The 25,487-nt window shown below is 40.4% G+C and overlaps 1 protein-coding gene across 3 annotated transcripts in view; it reads right to left on the bottom strand.

Moving 5' to 3' along the window:
- Positions 1-474: 474 nt before the first annotated feature.
- Positions 475-25,487, bottom strand: part of SLC25A42 (solute carrier family 25 member 42) — a 63,573-nt gene continuing 38,560 nt past the window's right edge. The window contains exons 3-9 of one of the 3 annotated variants that reach the window (XM_036759899.1): positions 21,552-21,657; positions 13,462-13,487; positions 12,659-12,825; positions 11,784-11,900; positions 9,761-9,912; positions 4,918-5,049; positions 475-3,692 (exon numbers count right to left, since the gene is read on the bottom strand). In XM_036759899.1, coding sequence (XP_036615794.1) covers positions 3,595-3,692; positions 4,918-5,049; positions 9,761-9,912; positions 11,784-11,900; positions 12,659-12,825; positions 13,462-13,487; positions 21,552-21,657 — 798 coding nt within the window. In that variant the 3' untranslated portion in view covers positions 475-3,594. Of the gene's footprint in view, positions 3,693-3,723; positions 5,050-9,760; positions 9,913-11,783; positions 11,901-12,658; positions 12,826-13,461; positions 13,488-21,551; positions 21,658-25,487 lie in introns of those variants that run through there. The other 2 variants (XM_036759890.1, XM_036759909.1) reach the window with 2 other exon arrangements.

Here is a 25,487-nt window from a genome sequence, read left to right as displayed (position 1 = left end):
TGATATAAGCTTAGGTCTCTCCTGACTACAAGAGTCAGGACTACTGGTTCTCCAAGATAAACTGGGCCTTTTAGGTCCAAGTCTAGAATACCGACAGCTGGGAAGTCTGCGAAGGAGAAGAATTCTGTCTTTGCTAGTGCTAGCCTTGCCAGTGAGCAGGTGTCAGCTTACAAGGCTAGTCTAGCAAAATGGAGTTATCCTCCAGGGTTAGGGAAACCTTCATTGGTGGCTACTGAGCCACAGAAAAGATCCTCTTCAAGTCCACATGAGTAAAAAGCAAATTAACTTAGTGCTTTTCTTTTTTTTTTAATGGAGAAGAAGAAAAAAGTTTCAGCTCATCTGATTTTTAAAATCAGCAACAGACAACATAAATTTATTCAACAAATGCAACAAAAATCTTAAAAGAAAATTCATATTATGGTCAGGTATAGGCAAGAAGAATGGGGATGGTGGAGGAAAGACAGACAAAGGAAATCAAATTATTTTAATTTTTATTAAATATATTCTCTTGGCACAAATCTTAAAATATAAACATTATATATATAAACAAAGTATCTTCACTGCATCAAAATATAACTCCAGACCAATAAAAGCAATCGAAACTGACACATGGACAGCAATAACACATCTTTACAAAAGGCATTTAACAGTGTCACGTATTATGTGCATAGGCAAGCTAGGTGGACAACAGTGTCAAGTCCCTGCAAAACACAGCATTTGGGGAGAACCAGGCAATGGGGAGTTGGTTATTCAGAAACGCAGCATAGGGAGGCCCCAAAGGGCCCAAGAATACCTGATTCTAAAGCTCTTGAAAGGTTTCAGGACCAAAATCTTCCTGTCTGATCCAATTCTGGAAATTGCACTTTTTCCAAGAAGTGCTCGCTCACAGAGGCCACTCACGCACGCACACAAAGCACCTCTCGCTCGCTCACTCACTCCCGCTGTTAGGTCCACTTGTTCTGAGATAGCATCGAAGCTGGTGAGGACTCTGAGCTTGTCCACGCTCCCCCTGGATCAGGTCCACATCCTCCCACACTTCCTCTAGGAAGCTGATTTCTGGGGTGGAATGCTGCCTAAAGCAGGCTCAACTAACCAGGCTCATTCAACCTTCATGTCAAACTGATCAGCAAAGAACCTAAAAATTCTCCAGTGAAGAAACTGTCTCCATCGGCCATATTCTCCCTCCAGAGATGTCAATGATTTTTACTAAAGCTTAGCTCAACCAGAGTATGAGGAAGTGGATGGTAACCCAGCTTCAAGTGTCCGGCATCACATTTCTGTGGAAAAGCCCCAAAGGGAGGCAGCTGCCACAGCAGGACAAAGAGACTGGGGGGCTGGTGTTCTGGGCCTTGCCTTCTAAAATCTGTCCCTTGATTAGTGATCTCTGACCAGGAAGATGCCTAATCTTGAAAGTGTATGGGGGAGCCATGGACAAATCTTGAGAAGAAAAAACAACCTTTTTGTATGCTCCATTTCCATGGAAGGAAGGGCTTTGCTTTGGATTTTTGCCGTTCAGACTCAGAATGTGCACAGGATCACTACAGTAAACCCCTTAAAGGACAGACCCTTACTGATAGCATTTACTTCCATGAAACAGAGGCAGACAACAGTTTCAAAGCTGCTCTTCCTTGGACACATGCAGCTTGGCCAAAATGCCTCCTGGATAACAAAATCCCCTAGAGTACTGACCCCTGAAGTCAGAGGGAGGAATAACAGGGTAACGTAACATGATGTGCTTCTCCAACAACAAACGCACAGAGAAAGGAAGAGATGCTGGGCCAATACAGGAGAATGAGCTGAGCTCAGAAAACAGGGGGGAGAAGGCTGTGTGAACAATATAGCCCTTGCCTTCCAATATGCAGCCTGTAGCTTGGAGGAGTAGGAAGACTTCTTCCCAATGAGAATCATGGCCCATTTCTGTCCTCTCTGTTCAGGCAGGACCGAAATTACAGGTCAGGCACACCACATGCAAAGTGTGAACACAGAGAAGGCTCTTCACACCCATAAACCAAGCATTGGGCAAGGAAAAAAAAACTATTTAAAATGCATGTAAGACACACATGTATGCACGCATGCGCGTGCACACACACACACACACACATACACACACATTTCAGCTACTTTCATACACAATGACTTGTGCAAAGTTCCCCCCAAACCCCAACCAAAACAATTTCAAGAAATGGGATTAAAATGATTAAATCTGTCATGTGAATAAACATGAGGATCAGGAAAATGTTTTGCTGGAAAGAAAATCTGGAAAACAAGTTTCTAAGGTTCACTATAACTGTTATTGTATCATAGGAGGATTTTCCAATTTATTGTTCAGTAAAGGGGCTTCCCCCAAAGTCCATCTTTTTTCAATTCCAGTTTATGCTTCTGAAGGGGACCATGATGACTCGCCGGAGATTGCCCAGATGTGATGTCATTTCAGGTCAACAAACGGTGACACAGCCAAATTTAAGCTTTTCTCTTTTCTATCTCTATTTTAAAACATGACACAAAATCCTGTGGATATGCTAGGAGTTTATACTTCCCTTTTTCCAAAGACAGATTTGGGAAGCATTGCTGGAAGGGGGTGTCAAAACATAGCACTCAGACATGAACAAAGTGCAAGATTTTCAAAAGGAGCCACTCAAAACAAGCCTTGGCTTCCTAGGTACCTGGGCTGGAGGGGGCTCAGTAGGGACAGACAACCATCCCCTTCCTCCAGTCCTGCCTTTCAGAAAAGAAGAGTTCATTCTCTTCAAGGGGTCTGGGAATGGCACTTCACATACCAGTTAGAAGAGACCCTCACTATTCCTATGCCACCACCTAGAAAGTCAATGCTTCACCAAGGACACCTTCCTAGTAACTGGAAACTTAACCAGGACTCAGAAAGTACAGCTACTGAACCTTAGCGCGATAGCGGAATACTTAAATATCCAAGCTGATTGTCCTTGGCTGAGTGGAACTTGATTGCAAAATGGGAAGTCATCACATTTGCTATTTGGCTTTAAAGCAATTTCTGTCCAGAGTACAAAATCAGAACCAAACACAAGGGCATTCAAATTTCACTGACTGTGCAATGATCTTCATTTTACACTAATGAAGTCATGATACAGATTCTGACCTTTAAAAAAATCATACAGTTAAAAATACCTACATTGGAAAAGGACTTTCTCTGCACTCTGTGATTTATCACATGCAGTCCTTTCCACCTGAGCAGCAACCCTCCAGGAGAAGAGAATCTCCTTCCAAGCACCTTCCTACTTCTGGTGGGAGCTGGATATGTGCCTCCTCACTGGGGGATCCTGGGATCACCCAGGATATGGGGCATTCTCTTATGCTTCTTGTGCTCTAAGATTTAGCTTAGAATAATTTATGTACCCCTTCCCTTTAAAAATGTGTGGTTGGAGAGAAGGTACTAAACCAGGGGTGAGGAACCTCCCCAGGAAATATCACAGTGGACATTCCAAAGCACCACACTACACTGCCAACTCTTCAGAGCAGCACATTAGCAAGGCCTTGTTCTTCAGGCTCCATGGCCCACTTAGAGCTGGGAAAATATGGCACCTGAGCAATAAGATCAGGTGGCTGTTAAATGACTGTGGGTCACCGTGGGAGGGACCTATTGCAGGGTACCATTTTCGGTGAGCAAATCCAAGATGAGCCTGCTCTGTCTGAAGCACAGAAGCTAGTCCATCCACCAGCTGTAAAGAAACATATTGATGAAAGAGCGCCTTAGACAACAAGGATTTATTTAACTTCCTTGATCTGCCATGTTTGATGAGAGACTGAATTCTCCTTTAAGCTGGTCGCTTAGCAGCAGTTATATTCAATGAAGGATGTGACCTATGAATTTCAAGTTTGCAAAATTCCCTGTTTAAAATCTCAAAAACTTTGACATTTCTGGGGAAATATGGAAGTCTGTGGGTGCTATACCAAGAATGAAAGCATTTGAAGAGGGTCAGGGATATGGTATTTATAGGAATATACACTTACTTTCTGGTAACAGTTTTTCAAGACTTAGGAGGGCTCCAAGTATATTCATCACATGCCACTGGAGAAAAGAATTAAGTTTACCTACTTCCAACAGCTCATAAGAAGAAACTTAAGATGGTCCTATAGACCCTCTTGTCTTATTTACTTTCTTCAGAGGCATGGACAGATTAAATGCAAAAAGTCCTAGACCTTGGATAAGAAATCATTTGGGATCCTAGATTTTGATGAATCCATCTCCCTTCTGGGAACCAATTTAAAAAAATGAATAAGAGAACTCTGAATTTTTCCTTTCAAAAGAATATCAAGCTCAATTCAGGTATCTAGTAGACAACCAAACTTTCAAAAGTGAAATACTGCACTTTGTAGGATGTTTAAAACCAAATACTAAGTTGTACCCCCTAAACACTCCTCAGAAAGTGACCACCTCCTAATCCCTGGATGTGCTCTGGGCCTAGTTCAGAAGCATAGTCCTCTTCGCTAATTTGAGGGTTAGAAACATTTTCAAGGGGAAGAATTCAGAGGACAAATGCTGCCTAGAGCTCAAGGATTACTTGCTGCTCTAAAAGAACTTGGTGTTAGAGAAGATCAATCTTAAGTGCATCTTTTCAGAACTGCAAACTCAATTATTTAAAAAAATAAAGTAAAATTTCAAATCACATTTCACAATAATGTAGGGGATAGTACAAGCATTTTCTACATATACACATGTGCTTCAGTAAGTAATCTGGGGAGTTGAGCATTAACTCCGGTTACCACTAGCGTCATCTAATTTACGAAGAAGAATCTGCATTAGGTCAAAAGTGGTGAAACTGATTCCCACTGCTATTGGGCCTTTAAGCCAGTTCATGCTCAATCCCTTGTATAAACCTTGGATGACTCCCTCTTCCCTGACAATGTCTTGCAAGGTGCATATGATGCTATCATAAGTCTGACCCTTTACTCCTGCTGTCTGCATCCGTCGCCGTACAACGTCTAGGGGGTAGGAGGCTGACTGGCCAATGAGACCAGCACATGCACCAAAAATCATTCGCTCAAAGGGATATGGCTGTGATCGTCCACTGTGGTCTAAAAGAAACAAAATGAGGAAAATAAACAAATGCTGCCTATTCAAGGCACATCATTTATACTTAATAAATATTCACTGAGTTGAATTAAAGAATAGACAGAGATCTAGGAACTAAAATATGGCACAGTGTAACTCCAGGTCGTGCTACAATCTTGTTAGGGTACATTTTAATTGTTTCAAAAAGCTCAGCAAACCTTCTTAATAAATCATAGACTCATAAGTTGGACAGTTCAACCTATATCTAAGTAGTATTCTGCTCTATAACAAAGCCTTTGTAGTGTGGCACAAGGATCTGTATTCAAACCAAGGCCCTGCTACTCACCACCTGTGTGACCTTGGACAAGAAGCTCCCTGGCTTCGATTTCCCCATCTGTAAACAAGAAAATTGGACTAGGGGGCCTCTAAGTTCTGGAAAGGCAGGAGGTCATAAGATCACCTCCTACTCCCCAAACAGATGAAGAGTGCACCATGGCCTACTCCATTTTTACTGAATTTGGTGTGATAAAGTCTTACTGAATGATAAGTAATAAATAATAAAATAATAAAAAAAGGGATGTTGTAAAATGGGATTTCATGATTTTGGGAGGGTTTTGATTATATGACTTTGCATGAGTTGAAGTACACCTAGAACCAACTGTTGAAAATTAACTTTGTTGGATTAAAACACATCTTATTGGGGGGTGGAGCCAAGATGGTGGAGTAAAGGCAAGGGCCTGCCTGAGCTCTCCCAAATTCCTCTCCAAACAACATTAAAATAATGCCTCAAAATGAATTCTGAAGCAGCACAACAAAAGAAGAGGGTAAAACAATTTTCCAGCCCAAGACAACTTAGAAGCTGGAAGAAAAGGTCTATCTCACTGGGGTGAGTGTGAAGCACAGTCCAGTGCAGGCCACCCTGGCAAGCCAGCAGCAGTGGCTTCCAGAGCTCTTAGCCCACAGACAGTAAGGAGTTCAGATAATTGGTCAGAAGGAGGGCTGGCACTGGGAGCAGGACTCTGTTGCACTGCTTACATGCAGCTCTGGGTCATAGTCCCAGGGTGAGGAGGAGCACTAGCAGAAGCAGGGACCCTGAATACAGTTCAGGGCAGAAAAAAGTATTTGCGGTAACTCATAGACCAGAGCATAGGCCAGGAGAACAGTGACCAAACCTCTCTTTAGAGGAAGAACTGAAAAACTACAGATCCACAGAGCTAGCTCTGAAAACAGTAGCACAAAAAATTTGAAGCTTGGGAAAGTGCCCCCTCCATCCTGGGAGCAGAGTTCAACTTTAACATAAAGTTAAAAGTCAAGAAATAGGCTGAAAAATGAGCAAACAACAACAAAAAAGAAACTGACCATATGGTGACGGGGAAGATCAAAACATAAACTCAGAAGATAACAATATCAAAATAGTTACAGGCAAAGCCTCAAAGAAAAAAGTGAATTGGTCTCAGGCCACAAAAGAATTTCCAGAAGAATTCAAAATGGATTTTAAAAATGAAATAAGAGAGGTAGGGAAAAAATCAGGAAAAGAAATTAGAGTGATGCAAGAAAATAATGAAAAGAAGAGTGAATAGCTTGGTAAAGAAGGCACAAAAAATATTGAAGAAAATAACACCTTTTAAAAACAAACAAGTCAAATGGCAAAAGAGGCACAAAAATCCACTGAAGGGAAGAACTCCTTAAAAAGCAGAATTGACCAAATGGAAAAAGAGTTACAAAAGCTCACTGAAGAATATAATTCCTTAAAAATTAGAATTGGGCAAGAAGAGGCTAAGGACTCCATGAGACATCAAGAAACAATAAAACAAAATCAAAAAAATGAAAAAAAATGTGAATTATCTCATTGGAAAAACAACTGACCTGGAAAATAGTTTAAGGAGAGAGAGAATTTAAGAATTATTGGACTGGCTCAGATTCAGTCTAGCTCTGCTCAGATTGTTCTGGCCTGCTGGCATTAGCGTCACAAATGCTCAGGCTCCCTAAGAATCTACCCATTATGGCAAAACTTTAATAAACTTTGTTAAAAAAAAGAATTAATGGACTATCTGAAAGCCATGATCAAATTAAAAATCCTAGACATCCTAGACATATTTCAAAAAATTATAGAGGAAGACTGCCCTGTATCCTAGACCTAGAACCAGGGTAAAAATAAAATTGAAAGAAGTGACTGATGCTATCCTGAAAGATTCCAAAATGAAAATTCCCAAGAACATTACAGCCAAATTCCAAAGCTCTCAGGTCAAGGATAAAATATTGCAAGCAGCCACAAAGAAACAGTTCAAGTATTATGCTGCTATAGTCAGGATTCACACAAGATTCAGCAGCTTCTACATTAAAGGATTGAAGGGCTTGGAATATGATGTTCCAGGGGACAAAGAAGCTAGCATGGAGGAAGAATCCCCTAGCTAGCAAACCTGAAAATAATCTATCAGGGGAAAAATGGGCATTCAATGAAAGAGAGGACTTTCAAGCACTCCTGACAAAAAGACCAGAACTGAATAGAAAATCTGACTTTCAAATACAAGAATCAAGAGAAGCATAAAAAGGAAAGAGAAATCATAAGGTATTCAATAAGATTAAACTGTTCACATTCCTACATGGGAGGATGATACTTGTAAGAATTTTATCATCATTTGGGCCGTTAGAAGAAGTATTCATAGACACAGGGCATGGGTGTGAGTTGACTATGATGCGAAGACTATCTAAAAAATAAAATTAAGGGGGGGGAAGAGGGATGCACTGGGAAAAGGGGAAAGGGAGAGGTAAAATGGGGCAAATTATCTCACAGAAAAGAGTCACAAAAGAGCTTTTCCATTTGAGAGGAAGGTGGAGAGTGGGAGATGGACAACTTTTGAAACTTACTGTCATCAGAACTGGCTCAAAGAGGGAATAATGTGTTCACTCACTTGGGCATAGAAATCTACCTTACCCTACAGGAAAGTAGCAGGGAAGGAGAATAAAAAAGTGAGGCGGGGGGGAGGCTAATACAAAGGATGGCAGGCTGGGGAAGCCAAACACTTCTGAGGAGGGATGGGGTGGCGGGGAGGGAGGGACAGAGAGAGGCGGTAGAGAGAGAGAGAAAAGGATAAACAGGGGAAAAAGTAGGATGGAGGGAAATACAGTTAGTAATCATAACTGTGAATATGAATGGGATGAACTTATCCATAAAATGGAAGCAGAGAGCAAGAGTGGATCACATGATTTAGACATAAAGAGTGATATCATAAGCAAATTAGGGGAGCATGGAATAGTTTACGTGCTAAATGTATGGATAAGGGAAGAATCTGTGATCAAACAAGACATAAAGAACATTACAGGATATAAAATGGATAATTCTGATTACATTAAAAAGGTTTTGCACAAACAAAATCAATGTAGCCAAGATCAGAAGGAAAACAAAAAACTGGGAAAAAATTTTTATAAGAAGTTTCTCCGATTAAAGGCCTCATTTCTCAAATATATACAAAAAAGAGTCAAATTTATAAGAATACGAGTCATTCCCCAATTGATAAATGGTCAAAGGACATGAACAGGCAGTTTTCAGAAAAAAAAATCATAGCTATCTATAGTCATATGAAAAAGATGCTCTAAATCACTACTAATGCAAATTAAAACAACTCTGAGGTACCACCTCACATTACTTTGGCTAATATGACAGAAAAGGAAAATGACAAATGTTGAAGGAGATGTGGGAAAATTGGGACACTAATGCGCTGTTGGTGTTGTGAATTGGTCCAACCATTCTAGAGAGCAATTTTGAACTATGCCCAAAGGGCTATAAAAATGTGCATATCCTTTGACCCAGAAATACCACTACTAGGTCTGTACTCTCAAAGAGATTTTTAAAAAAAGAAAAATGACCTATACGTACAAAAATATTTATAGCAACTCTTTTTGTGGTGGCAAAGAACTGAAAATTGAGAAGATGCTCATCAACTGGGGAATGGCTGAACAGGTTATAGTATATGATTGTCATGGACTACTATTGGGCTATAAGAAATGATGAGCAGGATGCTTTCAGAAAAACTTGGAAAAGACCCGATGCAAAGTGAAGAACATTGTACACAGTAACAGCAATATTGTATGATGATCAAATGTGCGAAGGACTTAGCTATTTTGATCAATACAATGATCCAAGACAACCTCAAAAGACTCATGATGGAAAAAAAGCTATACACCTTCAGAAAAAGAACTGATGGGGTCTGAACATAGAGTGAAGCATAATTCTTAAAATTTTCTTTTTTTTCCCTGTTTTTTTCGGGGTCTGTTTTCTTTCACAACATGAGTAATATGGAAATATGTTTTGTTTGATCACACATATATAACCTATATCAAATTGCTTGCCTTCTCAATGAAGGAGGAAGGAGAGAATTTGAAACTCAAAATTTTTAAAAAATGAATGTAAAAAATTGTTTTTACATATAATTGGAAAAAATAAAATATTAAAATATTTTTAAAACCACATATCATATTGCATAGGGACCAAGAAGCATATAAAAAAGGTATCTTTGGGGGAAAAGTGCTATCTCAGGTCTAGAAAAAAGCTCCCAATATTTCAAATTCAGTCCTGACATACCATTTCAAGTGGATATCAAATCAATGGTGAATACTTCTGTTTTTTAAAAACAAAACAAATCCGCTCCCTATTCAGAGTTTAGTGCTTTTTTTCATCACCCCTTTTCCCCCAGAAGAAACATTCCTACACCATTTTCCCAAGGCTCTCCTTACCATGGTGAAGTTTCTTTAGTGTTTCATAGGTGAAGAAACTCAGCCCAGCATAAGGAATGACTCCAAGGATTGTTGGCATAAAGCCCCTGTACAAAGTTTTTGGACCTTCTTCACGGGACATCCGGATGAAGACATGAAAGATGTTACTGTACCTGTCAAACAATAAAACCAGGCCTCATCAGTGTCCCATATTTTCAGAAACCTTAATAATGGCCCTCACAGGTCACCTACTCAATTATCAGAGTCACTGGGGTAGAGTAAAAAGAGCACTGGGTTTGAAATTCCAAGACCAGGGTCCAAATGACCATAGGTCAGTCAGTGTAAAATAGAGATAATCATATTTGCACTACCTACTTCACGAAACATTTCACAAAGTGTAAAATGACAGCATTTTAACTTAATTACAACTCACATTTCTATAACAATAAGATTCTGACAACACAAACAAATTATAGTCCTTTGGAGTCAATGCACTACTTTCAGTAATTAAGGTCACTAACTGCTTCCACCAAAATATGTTAGGTAAAACAATATTATAAGAAGCAGTCAGTTCCACAGGAACAACATTATAAACACAAAGTAGATTCCTGAGTGGAAAACATTCAGACTATAAAAACTTTAAAAGCAGGTCTTTACAAATACCTGAAATAGAAAGTACTGAATTCCTAGAGCTGAGCATAATCAAGAGAATTAAAGGAAATATGGGTGCTGAGACTACTGCTGCTACTAATAAAGGAGAGCCAGGGTCAGCAAGAACAAGAGATGGCTGTGCTTTAGGAGAACGTTTGGAGTTATGTGGACCCAATCCTCACTTTATCTTGGCAGGAAGGAAGCTGGACAGCCAGGGGCACTGGGCTGCAGAAGTAATGACCAGAGCCAAAACGAGAGGCAGCATCAGGCCAGGCATGGGGGGGAAGATCCACAATGGTGCTTGACTTCCTGGATAGATGCACTAGGAGAGACAAGGGTGTACCAGAAGCACATCCCTCTGACCTCATCAAGATGTGCCTTCATGTTCCAAGTACAAAGAGACCTTTCACCATGTCCTAGCAACTGTACAACCTTCTTCTTCTTTTTTGAAACTGACCTTTTAATTTGCATCTCAGGCAGGTGAATTTTGTGATAGAGGGATTCTGTGACATTATGATATGGTCTGGTTAAACGCCTAAACAACATTAAGCCAGTTTCTGCTTAACATAAGCAGACCATTCCACAGACCTTCCCCTCCCCCTCTAAAGGCTCTGCTCCACGGCTCTGTGCCCCCCCCCCCAGTTGGAGGAGGTTCAGTACAGGGGCCAGAGTGGCTTCAGGATGACCCCTGTTGCAGGGCTTCATTGGTGCTGCTGCCTCCTAGGGGCCACAGTGGAGCTTGGGCCAGTGTGAGGAGTCAAATGTATGTAATGTGAAGTATACTCAGGTATTAGAATAAAACTTCAATATCTGGGACTAATGAAGCAAAATATTTTGTTTGAGAACTTCCTGTCTCCATTCAATTCAGGATTATAAAGTTTGCTTTTATGCCCAGTGTGCCAGCCACCATGAAAAAGCAATTATTGCCTTTCTCACTTTCTTCTACCACCTGCTGTGTGCCCTGTGCCACGCCTGCTCATCATGACAATATGTGGGGGGCTTTGGGAAACAGCTCTTCAAACTACTTTAGTTTGTAATTAGGAGCTGATATTCATGATCCAGAATCATTGTTGGCTTGATGGTCATTCGGATCCAGAAAATCCAACTCAGATCTGAGGCTCTGTGGCCTGGAGAGAAAGAAGAGGGCTGGAGCCAGTCTTAAAGACCTGGGTTTAGATCTTGCCTCGGATATTTACTAGCTGTGTGAGCACGGGCACATCATTGTCCCTCTGAGTCTAGTTTCCTCTTCTGTAGATTGGGGGTGAAAACTACTGGAGTACCTATCTAAAAGGTTTCTGTTAGATTAAAATAAAATTTATGTAAAGTGCTTTGTAACCCTGACAGTGATTCTGAAGCAATGTTAGTTATCATAATCATGCATGTCTTCACTCACATTTCCTTTGGTGTGACAGCCATCCGAGCTCTCACCAAATCCAGTGGGTAGGTGATAGAAGCAGCAGTCATACCAGCCAATGCACCAGCAACAAGCCTTGGCCAAGGGGGCAAAGCACTGAAGTGAAGTGAGGGAGATAAACAAGAGAGGAGTATGAGGAGCGATGAGTCACCTTGATAACCTCAAAGCCTAGAACTTGAGCTATTCTGTGCATGACAACCTCTTGGCACCAGTGGTGGTAAGAGTGGCCCTGCCTGGATCTTGTGGCAGTGAGAATAAAAGAAAGCACACTCAAATGAGCATCATAATTAAACTGTGGCTGGGCTACTTACTACCTGTGTAAGCTGAGGGCAAGTCACTTAATCTGAGCCTCAGTGTCCTCATATGAAAAATGGGGGAGGTGGATAAGATGATCTCTACAATCTCTTTCAGACTGTATACCCAGGTAACTGCTTCTGCTCTTCAGTCATGCTCGCTGCTGAGGCCACTTTTTAGGTCTGTACCTTTCAGAGATTGATCTGGCACTTGGACTCTCTCCTTGACAGCAACAGTATTACATACTAGGTGACCAAGGCCCATTAATTCTCTGGTTTTGTTTCTTCCCTCCCCACACCCACAAGAGGAAGGCATAGCAATGTCTCCACTGACCAGCTCAACAATGAACTTTTGAATCAGGCTGAGAAGAGCAGCACCAAAGACATCAAGTCACCTAATCCCATTGCCCTCCCTGGACAAGCTCACATCTCTGTGGAGCAGCTCCAGGTCTATCTACACTGGGGACAATGCTGCCAGTGCTTGCATAAAATCAGCAAAAACTCAAGCTGCCGCCCTTCTAAGTCAGCCCCAGCCCATTTCCCGGGCCCCTTCTGCCTTACTTGCCCTCGAAGCCATAGTAACGGCCCAGCATCGTTTTGTACTCCTCATGGGCACTAAACTGGATGGCAGCATAAGGGATGACCCGGACCATGGTGGCAGAGTTGCCTCTCCACAAGCTAAAGAAGCCTTCATTGAGGTAGGTGAAGTAGATGAGCTTAAAGGCTTCCTACACACAAGAGGAAACAAGGACAGTAAGTTAATGGGTTAGGAGAAAAAGCACTGGCTCTTGCTTTGCTTTTTACCCGCTTTGCCTTTCAAACATCTCACTTGGGGCAGAGCAAATCCCTGCAGGGTGGGATTCCTGGGCTGAAAACCTGAACAAACCGGAAGACATTAGCCATTTATACTCTTCCCTTAAGGCCCTAGCACTCTGGAGAGTAGCTGCATATATTCAGACACGCACAGAAAACCAGAGCTGCAAAGAGATTCCCAAAAACCATACAAAGAGACAGTACCCCTTGAAAGCTCCAGGTCATCATCTGTCAGTTTGAGCAGTGGTGGGACCAGCCACACCATGCAAGGTGGCCATGTCAAATCGCTGGCTGGCAAAGACATCCCTCTACCTTAGGCTGCGGGGGTTACCATTAGGTCCCTGATCAATCCCTGGAATTTGGTTTGGGAAGCAGGAATAAAGGGAAAATTGCATCTTTCAAAGATTTTTCTTTCCTGCAACGTTTTATAAGAACATGTTCTGCAAATAAAATGCAAGCAAGACAGCTGTTAACCACCCCAAAGAGGAAGGCTTTGAAGGGGCTGGTAAGCAAATCCTTTAGGTCAGCATGGGTTACGCACTTTGCCTCACCTTGGCAGAAAATCTTTTTGAAGACACTGGAAAAAACACAAGAATAAGAGACTGTTAGGACTTGCAGGACTTGTTAGGAGCAAGATCGAAGTTCCATGTAACACCAACACAGATCATTTCTGTCATCGACTGAATCAAAGTCTGAAAAATGTGCAGCTATTACTGATGAACTGTAAGTAAAGGACTAAACTTTTAGGTCTGGAATCAGAATTTTACTTGATATTCTTAAAACCAAAAAATTGAGTGATACTCTAAGTGATAAAAATTCCCATTAGAAATGAGGGCCCTCCCTTTCTGTTCTTCACCCTTCTGGAATTCCCTCTTCCAGGCTGTCCTCACAAGACACACTGTCCTCTGAAAGACAGTCAAAGGCTCCAAACCAAAGGATGGGCAGTGATTTACACACCCTAAAGGGTCATTACATGTTGAAGAACACGACTGCCTTGGGGAACGGATGCAGTCCTTTCTGCCCAGGCTTCAGCAAAGCCCTCCTTCCTCCTCTCCACAGCTCCCTGTTCTTGCCTCTTTTAGGCAAAAGAGAAACCACATGAGGCTGGAACCTCACATGGCACCCCCCTCATATCTTTACATTATCACTGGTGGCTCAGCAGTCCTGGGAAATATGGTCTTCCCCAAACCTGGGAGACCCTTAAGAGGTCTGGTCCTGAGACAGTGCCCTTGGCTCCTCTTCCCAGTAAAGAGGAATCTTGTATTTTCCTCAACCTTCTCTTTGCCCAGGCCAACTTGGTTTAAAGGTGGACTGTTCCCAAACAAGGTATTAAACTATATATCACTGCATTTATCTGAGTGCCTACTATATGCTCAACAGTATGAAGGATACAAAAGAAATGCAAGATACAATTCCTGTCCCCAAGGAGCTTACAATCTGGTCAGGGAGATAAAATACACACCCCAAAACAATAACACTGTAAGCCAAACAACGCCAAAGTGAGTAGGACAAATGGTAGGTGCTAAGAGTCTATAAAATAAAGAAGAATCCCTTTATTCAAAGCAACTGAAGAAACAAAGTCAAGCAAAAGATGGACAGAAGTAAAAAAGAAAAGTCTCTTACAAGAGATTAATTCTGGACCCACCAGTGAAGTTTCATGCTGAGGGGGGATCCTTGATCTCCACTGAAGGATCAAGAATATTTCCTATTATTCTGAGGTGCCCTGATCCTGCTTAGATGACAAGGACTGACAAGGCCCCAGGGCAAAGCAATAAGACAGAAAGCTCAAAACTGATTATTCATGAGCTAAATTATATTTTACCATGAAGCTATAAGGAGGCAGCTAGGTGCCTCAGTGGATAGAGGAGCTGGGACTAGAACCTGGAAGATCTGAGTTCAAATCCAGCCTCAGACATTACTAGTTGTGCCATGGGCAAGTCACTTAACCTCTGTTTGCCTTAATCCATGGAGAAGGAAATGGCAAACCACTCCAGTATCTTTGGCAAGAAAACCTATGGACAGTGCGGTCAGTCCACAGGGTCATGAAGAGTTAGACACAACTGAACAACACAAAGCCAGAAAAGGTTCTAATGACCTAAGTTGGGCCCTTACTTGTGGAGAGTTTCAAAAACACAACTCCAGCATATGCTAGCGCCAGGGTTATGCCAATAGAAGACACGCAGAACCCTAGGCAAATGATACTTACATGGTTCCCTCAATCATCACTCCTTATATTTCTGTTAAAATGAACAAGTATAGTCTTAAAGGAAAGGTCACAAAGGTTTGCTGATTGAAAAGAACAAGCTTGACCCAAGGCAATGTGTGTTTTGAAAGCAAGGTGTCATAGTCACATAAGATCAGGACTTTTTCAGCATGAGTTGGTCCCTTTGTCCACCTTCTCTGGGTTACTGTCCAGTCACCAAGGGAGAGGGCTTAGGTAAAAAAGCACAAGGCTCTCCTCCAAGCTTGGATGTAGGAGCAGCTCAATCACTGCAGTTTTCTACAGAACGGAACCATGAGTATAACAAGCTCAGCAGTGACTTCACTTGGCTCAATACCTGGCCTCTTGACATTTCTAAAGGACAGGCTGTATTCAGCTTTCATTCAAACATCTCTAGGAATGAGTCAGTCTGCATGTCCAGGGAAGGTCCCTTAAAGAGGCACTGCTTCAACTTTAAGGGAACCATAATAACAAAAACAATAATAGCTAACACTTGTATAGCACTTACTCTGTGCCAGGCACTGTGCTAAGCTATTTACGATTATTATCTCATCGATCCCCACGACGATGATGGGAGATAGGCACTATAATTATCCTCATTTTACAGATAAGGAAATTGAGGCAAACAGGCTTAAGTGACTTGCCCAGTGTCACACAGCTAGGAAGTATCTGAGGCCAGATTTGAACTCAGGTCTTCCCGACTCTAGGCCTAACACTCTACATACTGCACCATCTCCACTTAGAAATTCTTTAAGATGAAAAATGCTATAAAAGCAAAGATTACTTTATGCCCCCAAACTAATTCAACAAAGAAAAATATTCTACTCATTGCACAGCCAAACATTTGAACAGCGAGGGCTGCTGGTTAGTGGCAGGAGATGATAATTATTAACTCAGAAGAAAGAAAACATGATAATGAAAAACAAACCAGCTCCCTTCCAGAAACAAGAGATTCTGGGAAGCACTGAACCAAATGGCAGAAGCCACATTGTATGGTGGAAGCAGCCTCAAGTTCCACCAACAATATGACCCTAGGTAAATCACTTAACTGTTCTGTGCTTTGGTTTTCTGATCTGTAAAATAAAGGAAATGGACTAGACCAGTGGTACCAAACTCAATTAGAACTGACTACATATTGACTTAGAAAACCTCAAATGAACATTATTTATGTTGTATTGTACTTTTATTTATTTTGTTAAACATTTCCAGTTACATTTCGATCTGGTTTGGGTTGCACCAGGGAGTTCTGCAGGACCTTATTTGACACCTCTGGCCTAGAGGATCTCTAAAGGAACTTCCAGTTCTAAAATTCTCTGTGTTCCATCTTTTAAGGTTCTTCCTGCTCTGGCCATTATGTGATTTCTATTCTTGGGTCCTTTCCAGCTTTACTAAGTTTGCTGAACTTAATTAAACATTTTCTGATTTGGTGATTCCACAACACGGACAGCTTCCACTGAACAACATGGACCCTAAACATACTGAGCTATAGTTTCACTGGTTATAAAATATCAACAAAGAGGACTCAGATATGATTAAAAAGAGAGTATCTGTGGTATTCATGATACTGGGGGACTGAAGCATGCTTTCAATCTGTCAGCCATGTGTAGCCCTAGCTTCATAAGCCTCTAACTGCCAACCTACAAACCTAGACAGGACTTTGCTCATTATGCTGTTGATAGCTATCTTCAAGTATCTGAAGGGCTGTCATGTGCAGGAGATATTAGACTTGTTCTGTTTCAATCAAATATTTAGTAAGCACCTACTATGTGCTGGTCACTGGGGATACAAATACAAAGGATAAAATACCCTCTTACTTTCAATGAGTTTACATTCTAATGTTTGCCTCTGCTCCCAGTCCCTCTGAGAGCAGAACCAGCAACAACGGGAAAGCTTCAAAGAGGCAGAAAAAAACTTCCTAACAATTCGAGCTGGACAAAAGTACAATGAGCATCCTTTGAGAGCTGGTGGGCTCTCCTTCCTTGGATGACCACTTGGTGGGTATGTGATAGTAGGGATTTCTTTCATGTGAGGCCTGGACTCTATGGCCACTGAGGTGCCTTTCAAGTCTCAAATTCTGACCAAAAGAAACCCTAAGGTAATTAGGAAGGTGGAGTGAAGGAGGAGTGGGCAGGGAAGGAGCTGATGGAAAGGAAGAGAGGTAGCATGGGAGACTACAAAAGGTACTGACCTGGGAGTCAGAGGGTCTGAGATGGTCACTGATTACCCGTGTAACCCCGAGCAAGCCAGTCATTTGCCATTTGTAAGCCTCAGTTTTCTCACTCATAAAATGTGGATAGTCATATCTGGGTAACTTACCTCATGTTTTAAGCATCAAATGACAGAAGTTACTATCATCATTATGATGTGCAATGTAATTGAAAGAGGTCAATAATTAATCAAAAACATTTAAGTTCTCACTACATGTCAGGTACAAGGTACTAACTAGGGTCTTGGAAGCCAAGTCAGTTGATGGAAGTGGTTGCTTTGTCAACACTGATACGCTAAACTAAAATCTGGGATAGCTATGGCCTCTCTGGATATACCAAACACTCCAAAACATTGTTTTTCTTATTTTATATGAGGAGGGAGCAAAGGCTTACGATAGCCATGGTGGGGAGTTAGGGGAGCAGTCAGCATTGGAAGGAACAGCCAGGCCTTCAGCACCACTCTCATACATGGAGATATTTCTGGGTACACTGAAGTCCATTTCATCAATTTATCCAGGAAAGTACTAAGTACTTAGTACTAAGAAAGTACTAAGAAAAGTAAATTTCCCAAGCACTTGTTTGTCCAAGTCAACTTCTCAAAGTTTCACTGGAACTAAGAGAAGCTAAAATGGGATAAAGTTTTAAAAATGGATCAAAGCCAAACTGGGAAGTCTTAAGTGCCAGAAGCAATAGGCAAACACTGAAGATTCTTGAGTAGGGGGAACCATGGAGTCAGAATTATGGCTTATAAAGATTATTACAGTAGGTGCTGTGTCAAGGATGGATCGGAGAAAAGGAAGACAAATTAGGAAAAAGGGTTAAACACCACATGTCACCAGAAGGATATGCCTCTCCCTACTGATACTCTAACCAGGGGATATAAAGAATACTCCCCTTATTGAGGGTAGGGTGAGACATGATTGTGCCTGTAACTCTCTGTGTAATACTGGAAGACACAAGAAAGTGTGAATAGCTCAGTAGTTCTCCTGTGCAGAATTCAAGGGGCATTACCAGGGAGATGTACAACTGTGATGAATTAAGCATACACTAGGGTGGAGGGGAGAAGCATTCAATTTGAAGGCAAAAGGCCGAGAAGTGAATCTTGGGTCTGTTTCTTGTGACCTATATGACCTTTGATAGGTTCCTTAACTTCTCTGAGATTCCATTTTCTAATTCAGCCCCAAAATAGAGGGTTAATCATGTCTAAGATTACTTCTGGCTCTTCGAAAGGCTTGGAAAATGGATATGCAGGGCCAAGGAGGATGCTAACTTTAGAAGGAAAGGGAAACCTAGAGTTAGGTTCAAGCCTAGCTGTGAAAGGGGAACACAAAAGTCAACATTCAAACTGTGTAAGACACAAAGCATACACGCACGAACTAATGGCAGTCCTGGGCATTTTCCTAGGGGAGAAGAATACGGAAATAAGTGTAAGATGGAGCATAATGGGGGAGGGAGAAGTAAAGGACAGACAGTGCTGTAGGGAAATGTAGGGAAGAAGACACTTCCAATGGCGGACAGCGTAGGAAACATGAGCTGGACTCTGAGGTAAGAGAAAGAGCATACATTCAAGACACAGAGGATGGTTTGTGTAAACACAGGCAGAAGGCAGGAGGTATGCTGTTCTCTCCAATTTCACTAGAACTAAGAGAAGCTGAAACAGAATAATGTGAAATAAAGTGGGTTGAAGCCAAAATGTAATGCCAGACAAAAGAGTGTGTGTTTTATCCTAAAAGCAATAGGAAGTCACTGATGATTCCTGAGTAGGGGAACAATGTAGTTAGAATTATGGCTTATAAAGACTGTTTTGGTAGGAGCTATGTCAAGGATGAATTGTAGAAGGGGGAGAAAAAATTAGGAGCCTAGTTCCACAGTCCAAGGGAAAGGTGACAAAACCACGCAGTAGGATTTTGGCAGTGTGAAGGAATAGGTTTGAGGAATATTGTAGAAAATGACTGATTTAAACACATTATGTATCACCAATTTACAAAACTTTTAAGGTAGCTGTGTTTCGGAATGTTCACATTTATTAACCACTCATACAGACTGTGCTAATGTGACAATGATGTAATGACAGAGAATCACAGACTCTTTAGAGTTGGACAGAAACTTGGGGATCACTGATTCTGAAACACAACATCCTTCTCTAGAATCCCCTAATGCCCTGAAAAGACCTCTAATGACAAAGAACGCAACTCCTCCTCAGGGAGGTGTTTCAATTGTTGGACAGTTTACATTATGAAATTCTTTGTTCTATTTAGCAGAAATGTCTCTTTGTAACTTCATCCAACAGCCCTATTCTGCCCCCTGGTGCCAAGTAGGAAAAGGCACATCTTTCTTATGACAGCCCTTCAACTGGCTGAAGAACAGTAAGTCAGGTATCCCTTAAGTCTCCACCCAAGGGTGGCACTTTTAATACCAGGAGAACCTAATTCTAGATCAATCAAATCTAAAAGAGGTTTTTTTTTATACCAGAATTCAGCCCCCAACTTCTTGATTACTTTTTACTTTTCTCTTGAACACTGTTTTCTACGCACAATTGGGCAACTTTCTAATTCAATATGATTACTTCCAAACTAATCACATAGAGGAATTCTTCGGGAGGCTGATAAGGAGATATACATGACCTATTTCTCCCTGCCAAAAATGGCAGCTTAGTTTCAGGAGGCTGGGTCCATCCACTCTTTGACAGGGTTTAGGATCAGACTAACTTAGTTTTAGAAAGTCTGTCCAAGTATACTGGTGAGTTACCTTTTGGAACCTTGATTTATTATGTTTTCATTTTATTTTGTATTTTTATCCTCTAGTCTTCCTTTATAAATTGATTCCTTGCTATACTCAACTATGGTTTCTAATTTAGAAGGAAGACACAGGAAAATGTCATCCTAGGAGACATTAAAGGTGGCAGCAATAATCTGAGTAAAGAAGAGAGTATAGCAGGGGCAGCAATATCCTTAGGCTGATCAGAGTGTGAGAAGAAAAGAAAGAGGCAGGGGATTAGACCCTGGTAGAAGAAGGAGTGGTTGGAGGCCCCTGTTAGCTGTGAAATTTGCTGTGGTCCCTCAAATTCCATCACAGATAATCTTTCGTTGAAGTAGACTGGAAGGCCAAGTTGGGATCAGGGTAGAGGAGGGGGCCAGGCCAGATGCTAGTTAACCAGAAACTTTGTAGTCAGTCTTTTGGGCCGGACAGAGGATAACTCAAGATAAGACTCCTTTTGTTCTGAAACAACAATTCTGTGCTCTGTAAGTGTGATGTTTACCTTTTCCTCCTTAATTCCAGCAAAGTTCTTTTGAAAATGAACTTGTCTTTTAGTGAGCTAAGGAAACAAAAAGGGGCATGTGTAGGATGGATGAAGCAAAAACTGGTAGGCATAGTAGAAAGATTTTGAAGGGCTGTACTGAAACACTTTTTCAAGTACAGGGAAGCAAAAATCAAGTAAGCTAGTAGTAGAAAAGGGAATGGATCAAAATTTCTAATAGAATAGAATCCTAAAGAATGAAATTTGATAAAAACTGTTCTGCATGAGGGCCTCTCTCACTCCAGCAATGTAATAAAAGAAAACAAAGATAAAACTTGAAGTGGTATTTGTCTATCTGAACTATCATTTCTTACTAGAAAACCATAACTCTCAGGTAATCATAATTAAATCCTTCTGTTAAGAACTATCCAGAAAAATTTAGATGTTAACCATCATTTTAAGTGAGAATTAGGGTTAGAATGAGGATTTAGTGGGAAAAAACACAACATTTCTAAGAGGGAAACACACTTAAGAGGGAAATTTTACCCATTTTCTTTTAGATCTAATTCCCTTTGGGGACAGAGACAGGAAAGAAAAGTAGGTAGGAGGTAGTAGGTAGAGTTGTTTCTTCTTCCTAGAGAGTCCACCCAGAAACTGAAGAGGAATTTTCTCTACAATATTCCTAACATTCATTTTCCCTCTTTCAGAATACATCTGATAAGAGGGAACCAACTACTTCCTAAAAACATGCACTCCATTTTCATAACTCTGATTGTTCGTTTTCCCTGATATCCAGGTAAAATCTGTCCCACTGCAACTTCCTTCCATTCCTCTCAGTTTTGCCCTCTGGGGCAGAACCAGACTAATTCCTCTTCCACATGACAGCCATTCAAAACTTGAAGACAGAGATCATGTTCTCCCTACATTTTTTCTTCTTTAAGTGTTGTCACTACACTAAGGGCCAAAAGCATTTACCTTGAAAGATGATTTTGGTTCTGTCCAGAGGAGCTACTGCAGTTTTAGCAAGAGCTCCTGCCAATGCCCCAGATAATAGGGAGTTGAGAACTTTTCTTTTATCATCCTACAACAAAACCAAAAAAGATAAACACTGAACAATCAGTAACAAAAGAAGTTTATTTCACCACAATCAAATAAAATTATCCAGCAAGTTGAAATGCAAAACATTTTTGTTTTCAAATAACCACGTGAAAATCAGTTGAGTTCCACCAATTTGTTTCACCTACAGCTTCAATAACTGTATACTTTTAGTTAAATCACTCCTCTTTTCTAGGCCTCAGTTTCTTTATCTGTAAAATGAGCAGGTTGGGACTCTCAGGGGGTCTTAACCTCAGTCTGTAGATAGATTTCAGAGGGTCCATGAATTTGGATAGGAAAAAATTATAACAATTTCAAAATCATTGTTTTCCTTTTTAATCCCATGTATTTTATGCATTTATTCTGCAGAGGGGTCCATAGGTTTCAGACACAAAAAAGGTTAAGAACCCCTAGACTAATGGCTGAACAAATTGTGGTATATGAATGTAAAGAATACTATTGTGTTATAAGAAATGGTGAGCAGGCAGACTTCAGAAAAACCTGGAAAGACTTATATGAACTGATCTGAGTAAGACAAGCAGAACCAGGAGAACATCATACACAGTTACAGCCACATCGTGTGATGACTAACTTTGATAGACTTGCCTCTTCTCAGCAATGCAAGGTTCTAAGACAACTCCAAAAGACACATGATGGAAAATGCTATCCACATCCAGAGAAAGAATTATGGAGTCCGAATACAGATTGAAGATCTCTATGTGCTCTCTCTCTCTTTTGTCTTGTTTTGTTTCTTCTTTCTTGTGGTTCAACCCATTGGTTATAATTCTTCTTTACAACATGACTAATGTGAAAATATGTTTAATATGAATGTATATGTAGAGCCTATATCAGATTGTATGCCATCTTGGGGAGGGGAGAGGGGAAGCAGGGGGAGAAAATTTAAAACTCAAAAGCTTGTGCAACTGAATGTTGTAAACTAAAAATAAATAAATAAATTTAAAATAATGAAAAAAAAGAACCTCTAGACAGACGGTTTCTAAAGACATTAAACTTAGTTTCTATAATTTCCATTGGCTCTGTACCTATTAAGGCCAGGTGAAATTAAATTCAAGTCTTTCTGTGCAAAGTTCTATGCAATTATCCTAATCAGAAGGAAGACAAATGTCTGCCAAAACTCTGCAAAGCAGAGGTGACTAGACCTACGAGGTACAAAGTTCTTAGATCACTGACCTGTGAACAGACAAGGTCTAAGTCTTTTTTTGTCTCACTCAAACTAAACAAATAAACTTTGGCCCTTTCTATTTAAAAATTATTTTGAACCAAAAGTTTAAAAGACAAACATAAAGAATCTTCCTTCAACTTCCCCAACACACACACATGCACACACATGCACGTTGCTCATTACCATCCAGCCTCGATTGTTAAAAAATAAATAGTAATAATAATAATGATGATGCTGTATCTATGGCCACGGATTTTCTCTGTATGGCTATAGATTGTACCTTTATCTATAGACAGCCTTTGGCACAAAGGGTTCAGTTGAGAGCAAAAATCCATCACCACTTCTGAAAACAATTCTCAAATGTCATTAGTACGCTAACATAAATACACATATTTAACTTAAAGTGGTTAATGGCTCTGGGGAAACTAAAGAACACTTAGCAACAGTGAGCAGCCAGTTATATCGATACAATGGGTCACTTCACAGACTAAGAGCAGTTAATGCCACTGGGCTTAGACTAACTCCGATCATCTTGCTTCTCCACTGAGATAGAATGACAATTACAGGAGAATTCTGCAACACAGTGAGCTTTGGTTATAATGTATTATGATGTCATCATAAAATAATGTTGGTCAAGGAATGTTTGCAGTAGTAATACAATATAAAAATTCACCCAAAGTTCAAAGATGATTCTAAAACTGATATATGTTGTGCATTAGAGTAGATAGAAAAATAACTCAATGAGCATATCCCAGGTGAAAGAAAGGGGCAGGAACTAAAATACTGGATGGAAGCACGAAACTTCCAAAAATAGATTCACAGAAGGTGCTGGAAAAGCCTCAGAGATTAAGTCTAACCCTTCATTAAAAAAAAGTTTAATATCTTTTATATCAAATTGATTTCCAAATAATCTTTTTTGCTCCCTTTCCCAGCAAGCCTTCTCCTTGTGACAAAGATTGAGAAATAGAATACACTTCAGCAAAACAAAGCAACATATTGATTCAGTTGGGCAGTATGGACTATGCTTCATAAGCATAGTCCCCCACCTTGGTAATGAAGGAAAGGAGGTTCATTTTCTGAACTCTTTTCCTGGGGCCAATCTTAGTCATTGTTCTTTCATTTTTACATCGTTGTAGTTATTGTGTATGTTGCTTTTCTGGTTCTGCTAACTTCTTTCTGTCCTTACAGTCCGGAAGACGTGAGTTCAAATCCTGACTGCTACTTAGTACCCATGTGACCTTGAACAAGTCACTTTATCACTTTAGGCATCAGTTTCCTCAACTGTAAAATGAAAGTATTGGATCAGATGACCTTGAAGGTCCCTTTTATCTCTAAATCCATAATTCCACGAGACAAGCTGTCTTTCACATCTTCTCTGAACTCTTCATGTTTTTCATAGGACACAGGATTGCTCCATTATGTTCATGTATTACAATTAGCTTGGCTATTTCTCAAATGATGAGTACTTATTCCATCTGCAGTTTTTTATAATCATAAAAAATTGCTGCAATGACCATTCACATACGTGACTTTTATTTGTGGATCTCTTTGGAATGCATGGCTAGCAGTAAGATCTCTGGGTCAAAGGGTTTGGTTTGTCTAGACCCTTGACTAATGCTGATTGGCAACTGTTGTATAATTTGATAAAATCTCAGCAATACAATATCCAAGACAATTCCAAAGACTCATGATGGAAAATGTTACCCACTTCCAGAGAAAGGACTGTGAAGTCTGAATGAAGATCAGAAGCATACTGCTATTTTCACTTTCTTTGTCTTTTGTGTGTGTGTGTGTGTGTGTGTGTGTGTTTTTTCCTTTCATCTGTTTCTTCTTTCACAACATGACTAATATGGAAATGTTTTACATGACTGCACATATATGATCTATGTCAAATTGTTTACTGTCTTATGAAGGGAGGAAGAAATGGAGAGAGGGAGAAAAATTTGAAATTCAAAATTTTTTTAAATGAATGTTAAAAATTGTCTTTACATGTAATTGAAAAAAATAAAATACTATTTTTAAAAATTTAGAATTAAAGAGCTGCCTAAGGCACTGAGAGTTTAAATGATTTGCTTAGGAATCACAGAGCTAGTCTGGGTCAAAGGATGGACTTGAATCCAGTTCTTCTTGACATTAGGCAAGCTCTGAATACACTCTGTCATGCTGCCTTAGATGGGCCAAAGGAAATCGTTGCATTTTTTAAAAATGGTTTTTATTGATATCATTTGCTTCTATATCATCTCAATCTCCCACTGTATTCCTTCCCTCACCTTCTCCCAGAGAGCCACCCTTTATAATAAAGGAGAAAAAAAAAGGCTGGCAAAACTGAAAACACACTGAAAAAATCTAATGCCACAGGCAGCATCTTACAACCTAGAATACCTTGCATTTCTACAATAGGGATGAAGGAGGAAAACTCTTTTCAGATGTTTTTCTTTGGGATCAAGCTTAGTGATTATAATTTCACAGCATTCAGATGCTATAGTCACTGTGTCTCTTGTTTTCCTGGTTCTGCTCCCTTCACTTTGCATCAGTTGAACCTAGTCTTCAGGGCTTCTCTATATTCACCACATTCATGATTTCTTACAGCACAGTAATGTTCCATTAAATTCATGTAGCATAATTTGTTTAGC

The sequence above is a fragment of the Trichosurus vulpecula genome, chromosome 1 (assembly GCF_011100635.1).
Source record: "Trichosurus vulpecula isolate mTriVul1 chromosome 1, mTriVul1.pri, whole genome shotgun sequence".
Lineage (NCBI taxonomy): Eukaryota > Metazoa > Chordata > Mammalia > Diprotodontia > Phalangeridae > Trichosurus > Trichosurus vulpecula.
The sequence above is the reverse complement of the archived record's forward strand: the minus strand, read 5'-3'. Positions and strand labels throughout refer to the sequence as shown.